Below are 13,074 nucleotides of genomic sequence, written 5' to 3'. Positions count from 1 at the left end.
AGAAATGCTCTGACTTACTTCTTCTATTTGTAGAATACTACTACTTAATTAGCCAGCAGGTACTGTTCTATAAATTATTGTGAATCTTTTTATTTTGATGTAATTCCATGTCATAGACTTTGGCTTTCATTCGTGAGCCCCTCGGGATAAAGATTTTTGCAGTCTAGCAACAGATGTGAAATAATATTACATAAATGTAATAATTTGTTTCACTATCAGCCAGGTTAATTAGTTTGTGGAAATGGGTAACCTGTTTCTCATTGGGTAATTTGTCACACACTGACGCGGTAGCCAATCAGTGACCCTGCTGTTGGTGGGATCATTTCTCCCAGAATGCTGTGCAGCGAGGGTGTCGCAGAAAATGCGAGCGCGAGCCAATGTTTACCTCCTATTTATTCCACACAAATAAATGAAATCAGTCAATAAACCATCCAAGGGTGAATATGGCTCTCTCTATCCTGGATTATGAATGAGAGCTCATTAATTTTCTTGCGTGTGTGTGTGTATGTGTGTGTGTGTGTGTGAGAGAGTTTAACAGTTTAAATGTGTGTGTTTGCATGCATTTTCAGGTGTGCACGTGTGGTTATTTTCTTTCTGCACATATGTTTATGATGTGCACAGAAGGATGTCAGAGGGACATTATGCACAAATACTAAAGAGCAATTAGAAATCAGAATGGTAACACACAAATATTCACACGTTTGTAATTATGTTTACAAAACAACAGCAGTAGACTGACATTTCAGTAATTCTGATATGATGATTAGCGGATCAATACAATACTCATACAAACTTGTCCACTGACAACAATGAAAACAGAGGGAAAGTGCTAACCTCTGAAGCTAGAAATCGGCCTATCAGTACCAATAAAGCTTAATAAATAGGTTTAATGTCTCTGTTTTTAATACTTCTTGGAATCTTTGTCAAAGCCACTCGGCCTAGTCATGAAACACAGAATAACTTCAAGTAGAAAATAAAATAAGGTACAAATATTAAACTTCAGATGTGCACAAAAGTTCTTTTTTCATGCTATCTACACTAAGTTAATCTAAGTTAAACAGTATGTATGAGAGGTGTATCCATAATACACACAGATGCTAATGAGGTCAGAAAAATTATTGGCCTGACTGAAAAAAGCAGGTTCAGCTTCTCCCTCTTTATGCCAGCAATCTTACTGACAATAAGATGAAATTAGTCTGCTATCTGTCTGCCATTGGTTTGCTACTGAATGGGGTCAAGTCCTCTGATGCAAAGAGACCTGTCACAGATGTGTTGCATTCATCAGTGCAGACTGACTGTTTAAGGAATCTGTCTATATTTATTTATTAGACAGCAATTATTTGCAAACCTTCGCCAATATCTTTGAGAGTGATTGCAATCAGTCTGATTCCCATTGCTGCTGTCTGTAGACTGGTTACTTTGCGCCAGGTGATTTATGAAATCATCCAGAAACAAGCAGTTTTTACTATATTGTGACTGAGCGACACTGACTCTCTTCTTCTCCCTTGTATTGATCTCTCCTCGGCTAATTGCATCCACTGAGGTTGACCTGTTCACCATGCTTGCAGTGCTGGTGTCTTTTGGGGGCATTTTTAATAGAATTATGAAAGGCTCCAGCCTTTCACCCAAATATGATTGTATCTATCAATGCGATCATATCAAATCAGACTTTATTTAACATGAGCATAATAAGTGCTCTTTGAAGTTTACATTGCTTAGTTATAGCCTAATATAGATATCAAGCTGACACTATCTAACATTAAAACCAATTGACCAATACTTAAATAGTAGTGTAAAAATTATATTAAAATTATATTGCAATACATCTCATAAAACAAGCTACAGAAAAAAAGAAATTTATGTCTGAAGTCAGTTCAGGCCACACGTCCCAAAAATCTTATCCTCTTGGGTACGGATACATTGGTGGCTTCAGATCCATGCTATGAATCCAAATTCATGGGAGCTTTAATGTTATTTGACAGGCAGAGTCTCGTAGTGTCTCGGTGATCGTTATTCCAGATGGTGGCAAGAAAATTCCATTTGAAGGTTTTATTAATTTTCGTTAAAATGGGGAGGTTCGCTGATGCTGTCTTTTCTCACTCGCTGACGAGGCTGACTGACATCTCGCTGCTCCCTCCATTTGTCTTTGTTTGAAAAGGTCTTAATTGTATTACATGCAAATGAAGAGATTTGATTTTTGTCCATTATCTATTCATAAGAGAAAATGAACAGAACATTAGAGGGTCACCAAATGAGGGAGGGGGGAGGAGGAGGGACGAGAGACTGAGACAGTGATGATCAGTTAGGCAGAGAGGAAGATAATACAGAATAAAGGAGAACTGGCAGCTTTATATTGTATTGGTGTAATATCTCCCAAGTTTTGGTGCTGTGTAAAAATAATCTTTCCACCCTCATGTGTAATCTGTACGTATGTAATACTGCAGGTCAAGGCTGATAATTAACCCATGATGACTGAAACACAGCAATTAGAGTCATGCTCATGTGACAAATCACAATGACAGACACTTAAATGCATTCCTCCATCCTGGTCAGCCCCAGACCACCATTACCTGCAATGTAGATTAAAGTCAAGTGCACATCCTGTTTCTGTTTAAATTAGGTGCAGGAGGAACCTACGAATTTAAAGGATCAGCACAGGATAACGAAGAAAAGACAATTTTGATGTCAAGAGAAAGCTCAAGATGCTGCTGACAGTCACTTCTGTGGGTTTTTAATCATGACAGCAGAAACACAAATAGACACAGACGTCTCAAACAGCTCCAAAGGTTACTTGTAATATGGAGAAATGTTAACAGTTACAAATAATTATGTGTTTCTAAGGTTTGACTGTGATTAGCTTATTTAATAAACCTAAACTTGTTAGCTAGAGCTATTTTGCTAACTTTCTTGCTATGAGCCTGAACACATCTTACACAAAGGCCTAAATTGCTACTTGCACATCCACTGCATCTACAAGAAAGGAAGGGTACTCTGGGATCATCCTGAAGTAAAATTCATAATAATTCCAAAATAATTCCAAAGACCAATTGAGCATTCAGAGGTATGCATCAACATCAACGACTGGGTGACCATTTTTGATCACAAGACAATTGCACAACCTGTCTCCAAATTGCTATAGTGTTATATCACCGTCACCAAAGTCAGCCTGAAACTAGCAACTGACTGCAATGGTTGGCTACCTGACGCCTGACTTCAAAACAACAATTTCAAAGGCAACAAAATTGCATGTTCACTGCACATTGTGGCAAAATATTTGACAATGCTCTGATCTCCATCCACGACTTTACCAAGTGTGTCTGTTGCATATAAGATGGAAGTAGACTCAAAGGTCTGTAAAGTAAATCAAAATGGGAAGTGCCTTAAACATGCTTATCTTCTAATAGCCAGTAAAGGGTGAATCTTCTGGTTTCAAAGGGAACTCTGTACATAAGTCTGTAAGAAAATTACCAAACCTTTCACCATACTCTTCTTTCTTAATTTATGATGGTAGTAAAAATCTTTCGATGAGTTTACAGTCTCAGTCATTTATTTATTTTTGGTGGTATTTAGGTCATTATACTCCCATTTAGAGTGAAATAATGATAAATGTTACCTTGGTTACCTTTCTTTCGGACAAGTGACTACTATCACATTAAAATGGAGCATCCTCAGCATCCCCGAAAAGAAAAGACGAAACAAATAAACAATTTCAAAGATTTTTATGCAATGAATGTACATAAAGCTGAGTGTCCCCAAACAATTCAGAGAAGCAGAATATATTAATTAAAGTAGCTTTATAAAGAAATTTACAAAATAGGTTTATGTTACATTTTATTTATTGATTTATTGATTTTTATTTTCAATTTTACGTGTGATTTTTTATTTGGCTCTGCAAAGAACTCTGTAATTATGTTTTGCCCTACAAATAAAAGAATATTATTATTATTATCATTAGCTGCAAACTTATAAAGGTGCTGCCCTGTGTGTTCAGGTCTAAGTGGAGCAGGCCCTCAGTAGATAAAGCAGAACACAGTGAACGCCTGATGAAGAGGGACAGTGAAGTGTGTTGGTCAGGAATGAGCCTATCTCTCTACAAGACCCCTCTGAACAGCAAGGGAGGGAGTGTGTTATTGAATACTGTTGTTGGCCCTTTGTTAAATTACTACTTAATTCCTTTTCCATCATCATAACCATTTGTTTTCCTTACAGGCTGGAGATAGGGGGTGAAATCAGGCACTATGGTGGAGAAAGAGGGAGCACACAGACTTCTTTTCTTTCTCACTCTGAATCTGTTGGTCTTTAGTGCTTCAGTGACAATCACATCAGGGCTTTCACATCTTAGATGATTTCTACCATTGGTCATATTTGACACCTCGTCCTCCTCGGCTACTGCACTCAACAAACCCTCTTTTCCACATTTCTTCCCACTGCGCACCTGAATCTGTTCTTTAACTTCTGTTCTCTCTTTCAACCTTATTTCCTGTATTTTTCAAAAATCTTGGATTGTCTACATTGTTTACATAATAATATCTGCCACTTGATCCAATTCATTCAATCCTGAAACACTAACAAGTGCTACCATCATGGCCACATGTTCTTCTGATTTTTCCTCATTCTCTGACTTTTCATCTAGCACAATTTATTCAGTAACAGTAGACTCTCAGTAACAGGATCACGAGTCACAACTTTTCTAATAATTATATATTGATTCAAAACAGTGCTCTGCAATCTAAATTTTTGACCCATCCATTCAGATATCTAACAGATACTGTAGTAAAACAAACATTCTCACATCTAAAACCCATTCACTCCACCTCAACCGATCCCTTGCCCTAACCCTCCTCCTTTCTCTAGCTGCCCTTGAGCTTTTCTATTACCGCATGGAAAGCACCTCACAGCCCCTGACAAGCGCAGCGGATCGACACTAAATCAGAAATCAGTGCCAGCCACAGATCTGAGCCACCATGAAGGTCACAGGCCCTACACTGCGTGTCGTCTCAATTGGGGGAGCAGGAGCAGACTCAGCTAGGGGTGCGCGCGTGTGTGTGTATGTGTGTGTTAACAGGGAATACACTCAAAGAAAGAGATTGTAAAGCTGAGGAAGAAGGTTTGGTTGAAGAGAAGGTCAGCATTATTGCAGAAGTCGATGAAGGAAAAAAAAATAAAATAAACAAGAGGAAGAGAGGAAACTGTGGGCAGAAAATGCTGAACTGATCCATCTGTATATAAAAAAAAGAATTACATCATCATTTTTTATACAAAAGGAAACAACTGATAAAAAAAGGATTTTCCTCACTAGTAGTTTTGAGACTTCTTCTGATCTTGTGTTATTGTTACACACTGCCATCTAGTTGTACGAAGAGGAATGACGCTCATTTAAAGATCTGACCTGATTCCAAAATGTGTTTTAGCAATCTTGAATGTTTGAGCTTCATTGTGCAGACTGATGAATGTAAATAATTTGATAGTACTAGGCTGTTTTCATGTATATCTGCAGAATATTTCTTAAAGTGGAGCATAAAAAGCTTCATTTTTGAGTAATAACTGTTTAAAATATTAAAAAAAATACATCCAGCTTTCCCAGATTAGACTGTTTCCCTCATTTTCTCAACAGCAAGTAATTTTTGCTGTGGATTTGCAGGCCTTGCATCTGACTCGCCTATGTACCAAAAAGGCAACCTGGGTTTTATTGGTTATATTTAACTAAATCTGCTTATATCGCTACTGAGCTTAAAAGTGCACTGAGACCTAGGTTTGGTGTGACCAACATAAAAAAGTGATTTCACTTTTGACTGAAATTCAACATGTGTTACCTTTGTAACAGGATTCATTGAGGTTGTTCCAAAGACTGACCTTGCTCAAGACCAGATTTCTGTCAGTCCCTGTTCGAGACGGAAATTCATAAATGAGAATCTCAAAGTAAAAAACAAAACAAAAACAACAACAAAACAACCCCTCCGGATTAAGTTGTTTTTGGTTTCTACAGGTCCACTGCTATTTCTATCAAGATCTATGCTTTCAACGTGTGTAGCTTATTATTTTATCATTAATTGCATTTATGTCGTTATTTATATTATTATTATTAATACATTTCAAGCTTTAATGTAACATTATGCTGAAAAGTAAAGCAATTTCGGAGTGCAGATTTATTAGTTTTAAATAGGCATGGGCAGATTATTTTAAGCAAAACACACAAACGAATACAAACACTGCCTGAGTGGATGCTGGGTTCATTTTTTCCAAGTGTCGCAAAAGTCCATGAAACCTTAAAAATGCGCAGCGGTCTAAATATATTTACTTCCCAATTATCATTCGACTTCAGTGAATCATGTCCATGCAAAGCTTCCGTAGTGCGAGTCACATGAATGGTTTGTTGTGGTCGTGACTGAAAACCTTTTGAAACATGTAGCTGAAAACTGCAGTATTAACGTGACTCTCTCAGTTCTGGCGAAATTAAATTATCTGTCCAACAAACCGAAGCGTTACCCGCCGAAGCTTCCTCACAGTGAAAACGGCGAGAGGCTGTTTCTGTGTGACGCTGGGGACTTTTCAGATAGAGAAGCTTGTAACGTTAGCTAGCTGCTTTGTTGTGCTTTGAGTTTTGGGTTCGTGTTCAGAGAAGCGTTTGTAAAAACTGGCTTTACTGTGTTTGACCGGCTGACGTCATGCTCCGGTGGATTCTCGGTGGTCGGGAAGCTCAGAGCTCAGCGGAGGTAAGCTGAGCCTGGGAGCTCGTGTTTGCAGCATACCTTGTTTGGGAATGTATGTGATGATTTTATGAGTCTACCTGTGTAATTTATGGAAATATGCTGTAATTTGTTCCATAAACGCTCCTCTCCTCCAAACTCCTCCAAAGACTCATGTATTCCAAAGCAGATTGTACCTCCATGTTCAGGAAGCCTGTCTCAGTATGTGATATAAATATCCACTAAATACAGGCGTAAACACTCACCGGTCACTTTGCTAGTTACACATTGCTAGTACTGGGTTGGACACCCTTTTACCTTTGTAGTGGTCACACACAGTTGCTGCCATCTTCCATTCCTTCACATCCCAATCCCATGGTAGACTGGGATTTGGTGACTGGAGACCATATGAGCACAGGAGCTCATTGTCATGTAAAAGAGAGCATCTTAATGTGATCTGAGCTTTGTAACATGTTGTGTTCTGATGGAAGCAATCATCGGAAGATGTGTTCACTGGGGCCATGAAAAGATGGACATGGTCAGCAACAATACTCTGATAGGATTTGATGTTTAAATGTTGATCACTTGATACTGAGGAACCCAAAGTGTGCCAAAAAACTATCCCCGACACTGCATCTCTGTGAAGGTTCACAGTCATCCAGGTCCTTTTGACTATCCCCAGACCATTTTATCACCACCAGACAGAACTATTCCATGCTTTCAAGTTTTGTTTTGTTTTTTAACTCCCAAATTCTGACTTTACGATCCAAATTTTAAAGCAGAAATGGAGACTTATCAGACATCAGACTGGGCAACATTTCATATCTGCTTCAAGGTTTGGTGTGTTGTGTCTTCAGAGGTGCTCTTCTACACGCCTTGGCTGTAATAAATGGTTGTTGGATTTGCTTTTATCCCCATTTTAGCTCAAAGCAGTCTGGCTGTTCTCCTTTGATCTCTGACTTATTCACTGCTGTTCACTAGAAATTTTCTCATTGGACATTTCTCTGTAAACCCTAAAGATGGCTGCGCAGGAAAATCCCAGTAGATCAGCAGTTTCTGAAATAGTCAGACCAGCATGTCCGGCACTCCACGTTCACTCACTTAAATCACTTTTCTTCATCCTTTGCATGCTGAGTTCGAACTTCAGCAGGTTGTTTTTACCAAGTCCACCTGCTAATGAATGCACTGAACTGCTGCCATGTCAATGATTTATTCTGTATTTACTTTAACAATCCGTTAAAAAAGCAGTTAATAATAATAATAATAATAATAAAGTGATAAAGTGTTTTTTTGTTATTTTCAGTTTGATAAAAGACAGATAATTTCCTTGTTACTAAACTCAATGCTCAAAATATTTTATGCTGGCTTTATTCTCAAAGTAAGGCCAATATCAGAGATGTAGTATTTTAACATGGTGGTGTCAGACCATGCTTATACTTTGTGGACAGGACATAGACTGAAATGTATGATGGTTGCTGAGTAGCCCACTTACATTATGAAGTAGAACATGAATTACCTATATAATATGTATATCGCTAGCTATTCCAAAACAGTTTAGCCTATAAAACATAGGCCTTTTCAGCTGTGTCAAAAAGGTATTTCAGGATAACAATGCAAAGTGCTTCCATAAGAAACCTGTAACAGGCACTAAATGTTAAGCACGTTCATGAGTAGTAACAATATCAGGGAAGTAATGAAACCCTCCACCCATCTTATTGTACATATGACAAAAAACTCCAACATATTGCCAGTTGGGATTTAAGTATGAGAAGCAAAACAACTCACTCTACAGAAAAAGTAACAATTGAACAGCTGGTATATTTGTCATGTTTTTGATATAAAATCAGAATGCAGCGATGGCTATTCTTTTTTTGTAAGATGGGTAAAGTAACAAAAACAAAAGTGAATAAAAATATAAATGCCAATTTGTATCCCTTAAAAATATATTTGCTTAGAAGTACAAGTTTGCTTTCCACTTCTTTCTCCCCGTACTCTTGTCTTCCCTATCTACTCTCAGCCTCAGGGCTGGGTGTACAGCACCGCGGCCTGTTTGTCTCACTGCTTTCCCTCTTGTGTCTGCAGAAAAGCCCTGTGCTGTGCATTGGAGAGGAACAGCCCAAAAACTGCTTCACTGAGCTGCAGGTGCTGAAAGGACATTTTGACATTGTTCGATTTCTGGTGCAGATTGATGACTTCAGGTAAGTCGACCGCAAACGGCCCCCTCTCCCCTTCCCCAACCCTCCGTCTCGCCTCTCCTGCCCCTCTCTTATCTCTCTTTCCCTCTATAACCTCTCTCCTCTCTACCCTTGGCTGGCCTCCATCCCACTATGATTGACAGGAGATCCTCACCTACAACAAACTTACAGAGCATGACAGGAGCCCAATCATCACCACTATGTGATGGTGTGTGCATGGTACAGTATAACCAAAGCCTTTTAATACTGTCCGTACACACACACACACACACACACACACATACAGGTTTGCACCTGCTCTCCTCGTTTGCGCTGTATTGTGGAAGCATGCTACACACTGGGATGGTAGAGTGGACCTGCATAAGTGTAAGATTGGGATTTATACCCGACCTAAGTGTGTGTGTATGTCAGGGTGGAGGGGGGGTTGCTTTACGCCTGGTCTCCTCCAGTAATCACCTCCTCCTTTGGGTCTCGTCCTCTCTGCTCACAGGTCCACAGTTGGGGGCAAAGGCCAGAAAATTCTCTCCAGATTGCTTTTGAAGTCTGAAAATGTATCCTCAACACTTCCTCTCTTCTCATTTTGTCTCTGTTTTATCCGCTCATCCTGTCTGTTGGTTTTGGGAACAGGCAGTTTGGATGGTTCAGGGTCAGAAAGCAAGTAACGCGATAAGCCCCAGGACAGATGTATTTTTTTTTAACATTTCTCGGTGGAGATGAAGCTGCAGGAAATGATTCCTTGTATGAATAGGTTGTATCTGCAATTGACTAGTCGACCTGCTAAAGCAGAGTCCTGCCAGTCCTACAATTCTCAGCTGAGGGGCCAGTGTGACACAGGAGTCTAAATTCAAGAAATAACTCTTACCTTTCTTCTCATGTTACCCAGATGTGCCTCAGCAGGGGATGATGGCCTTGTTTTGGTGTGGAATGTTGAGGTAATATGCTGCCAGTTTTTTTTCTTTCTTTCTGCGTCTTGCGAAATTGCACACAGCACAGTGGGACTAATTGCTAATTGCTTTTATTTTTGCTTGTCCGATTGCTAGACTGGGGAGAGGCTGCAGGAGCTGAGAGGCCATTCTCAGCAGATAACAGCCATAACCACCATCACCTGCAAAAATGAAGTCACACTGAACACCTCGCTTATCACTGCCTCTTCAGACCGAAGCCTCAGTGTATCCTGAAACAATGCACACAAATGTACAGCAAGTGTTTTATGAGTAATTCATGACTTTGTGATTCAGGCTTGATTCTCCTTAATCCTGCATGTCAGCTGTGGGACCCTGATACAGGCAACAGGGTCCAGACCATTTCAGATCTTCATTCTTCTGTAAAGGTAGCAAAAAACACCTTTGAAATCCCTAAAAACCCACACACACACACACACACACATCTTGCATCTGTATTATCAGCTATTTATTTTTGGAAGTGAAAATGGAAAACTGTGTATACACAGTTTTAAAATGCGCTCCAATCCTGGATATACAAATAGTAAAATAATACCAAACTGCCCCACTGACATCTTCAACTGTGTTGTACGAATGTACTCATGATACAGCTTCAATTGCTGGATCAAACCATCCAATTGTCTCTGTCGCTGCCTTCTTGTGAGAATTGGATGAATCCAGAATCTCAGTTTCTTCCTTTTCTTCATTAGAAACTTCAGGACCTGCTCATCATCTCTTGATGTTGGCATTTTTTTCCTTAGTGCCTTTCTTAAGGACGAATTTTCCACCAAATTATTTTGGTGTATATAGAAATTAAAAATCTAAAACAATTAAAAAAAAAAAATCTAAAATGATATTTCACATCCTGATCCAGCTGTGTGTCTGTCTCAGTGTTTGCTGGTGCTCGAGCGACTGTGTGTGTGGCTCTCTGGTGGGGAAGAACTATGCGTGTGGAATAGAGACTTTCAGCTGCAGTGTCAGCGACCCAACCACAGTGATACTGGTGAGAAAAAAATGTCCGTCGCACAACCACATTTTTACTGTTACACCAACCGTGCTGGCCGCTGACGCTGATGTGTTTTTGTGTTTTGACGTGTCGAAGGAATCACTGCTTTGATTGAACTGCCGAAGAACTACATAGCAGCTGCCATGGATAAAAAAATAAGTAAGAGCACAAAATATGGTGCGGATGAACAGATCAGTAGATTAAAAGTGCGTTATTTGAAACAAAATATTCCTTTGTCTTTGCAGTGATCTACAGCTTGACAGTTTCTGCTGATTCCTCTCTGTCAGTGGCTGAGATCCGCTGCCTCTCCGACCACCAGGATCAGATCCGAGCTCTTATCAACGTCAATGGTCAGTCTGAAACTCGGTGTGTCTGTTTGATTTTTAAGCTGCAAAGAGACTGCATTTTGAACCCACAGACCGTGTAAAAGGTGGATGTAGCTACTGAAGATCTGTTTCAAAGGCTTGAGATTAGCGTTTTCACCCTTTGTTATCTTGATTTAAAAACTAAAAAAACTAAAACGGGTCTGACAAAGATGTGCGTGTCTCACTGTTAAACTGCTTTCTCACTGGCTGTCGACTTTCCAATCACCAGCCGTTAGCCAATTAGTGGCCACAGATAATCCTCCTTGGTGAAACATAGTCCAAGATTTACTAAATAGACTTCACTTTTTATCCGAGATGGCCCAAAATGAGGAGCTGAGACCGTGAACTCATTTTTACAGAGTATTTAAATCGGTAAGCTCTTTTCCTGTAGAGTCTCTAGGACTGTTTGCAGCCACAGCCGCCATCACCTGGTCACCAGGTTTGATACATTTAGAAGCTATGTCAACACTTTATTCTCACTGTGTTTGTAGCCCTGGACTCATGCCTTTTCCTCTTGTGTTCTTCAGACGGGCTCTTCGCCAGCGGGTCCCATATGGGTGAGTTGATCTTATGGAATGCGACTGAGTGGAACCTCCTGGCCTATGAACACATTCTCTGGGAGGAGTCTCAAGACTACAATCAGACTGAAATACGAATGGGGGCTCCTAAACCCAGCGAGATGTCCATTCAGCACCTGACCACCAATGGAAATGTGAGGACAGGAAAGGGCAGGATGGGCTTGTATACTGGGAATACTCTGTTGTTTTATTGTCATTAAAATGAGAACTTTCTGTTTGTGTGTTTTGTAGCTCATCCTTGCTGCTGTGGGCAGCGGTCTCTACGTCTACAGTGTTCAGACCAGAAGCGTGGTGGCCTACAGAAAGGTTGCCCATGACTCTAATGTGTTACACACCATGCTGCTGTCTGACTGGTAAGATCTTACACCTTTTCTAAGACTTCTTTTTTTACCCTCTAGAACACACACGGGCAAAATACTTTCTGAAAGGAAAACTAAACAACCCACCTGAAAATCAATAGCTTTAGCTTGGGCAGTTTGCACATGCACTCCACGGTGATCTATGCTTACTTGAATACATTCATAAAAAAGAAACCCTCAGAGCTCACTCTCTGGTTAGTATTAACTTTTAAAGGAATACTTTTGTATTTTGTATGTATTCATTTGGTTTTTCTTTGTTCTTTTGAAAAGTACTTGAGTGGTTTGTAGTGTAGTAAAAATCAGATAAGGGTAGCATGATGGAGTTTCTTTCAACTTGAAAGAAAGGCAGATATGAAATGAGGTCAAATGTAAAAAATGAAAAATCTTTATGTGGTACATCCTACATGCTGACCATAGACACTACAGTTGTAAGAATCATAGTGTCTAAGTTATACCTGCTGTTGGTTGTGGTTGGGGTGACCCTCCAACTCACAGCTCATCTTCATAACTGAACAACTGCAGATCAAGATGGTTGAGTTGGAGTTTGTCCAACTGAAGGATGAGAGTCTGGTGATTGCTATGACGGCAACGTGATTAGATTACTTGAGGGAAACGTTAGACACAAAGGATCAGTGATAGCTTAGTACAATTTACTCAACTTTCAAGAGGGAGTGAGACTGACTCTATAGTAACATGTTCATGTTAGAGTAACATGTTCATGAGCAGTGACTGTTAGCCAAACTAATTCAGAGAAGCAGGTCAGCACTGTAATGTTATTAAAGTCTGAGTTAGCCGCAAAATTAAAAACAGTCTCAGTCAGGTTCATAGGTCAGGACATATTTTACTTAATTCTTAAGAGCATGTACAGTACCAGTCAAAAGTTACTTTTATCTTACCAAAGTTTGCTGATTTTACTTCTTGTTTTTTGTCCATGGTTTTATACA

The 13,074-nt window shown here is 39.6% G+C and overlaps 1 protein-coding gene across 1 annotated transcript in view; it reads left to right on the top strand.

Annotated features, from left to right (window-relative positions):
• The first annotated feature begins 6,336 nt into the window (after positions 1-6,336).
• Positions 6,337-13,074, top strand: part of wdr41 (WD repeat domain 41) — an 8,995-nt gene continuing 2,257 nt past the window's right edge. Inside the window, exons 1-10 of the mRNA XM_005720102.1 lie at positions 6,337-6,713; positions 8,769-8,884; positions 9,765-9,813; positions 9,922-10,050; positions 10,149-10,211; positions 10,714-10,825; positions 10,925-10,987; positions 11,074-11,178; positions 11,721-11,905; positions 12,003-12,124. Of these exons, the coding sequence (XP_005720159.1) occupies positions 6,666-6,713; positions 8,769-8,884; positions 9,765-9,813; positions 9,922-10,050; positions 10,149-10,211; positions 10,714-10,825; positions 10,925-10,987; positions 11,074-11,178; positions 11,721-11,905; positions 12,003-12,124 (992 nt within the window). The 5' untranslated portion in view covers positions 6,337-6,665. The remainder of the gene's footprint in view (positions 6,714-8,768; positions 8,885-9,764; positions 9,814-9,921; positions 10,051-10,148; positions 10,212-10,713; positions 10,826-10,924; positions 10,988-11,073; positions 11,179-11,720; positions 11,906-12,002; positions 12,125-13,074) is intronic.

This window comes from Pundamilia nyererei, unplaced genomic scaffold, assembly GCF_000239375.1.
Source record: "Pundamilia nyererei isolate P.nyererei 1_Seehausen unplaced genomic scaffold, PunNye1.0 scaffold00002, whole genome shotgun sequence".
NCBI lineage: Eukaryota > Metazoa > Chordata > Actinopteri > Cichliformes > Cichlidae > Pundamilia > Pundamilia nyererei.
This window is presented reverse-complemented; position numbering and strand designations above follow the sequence as displayed.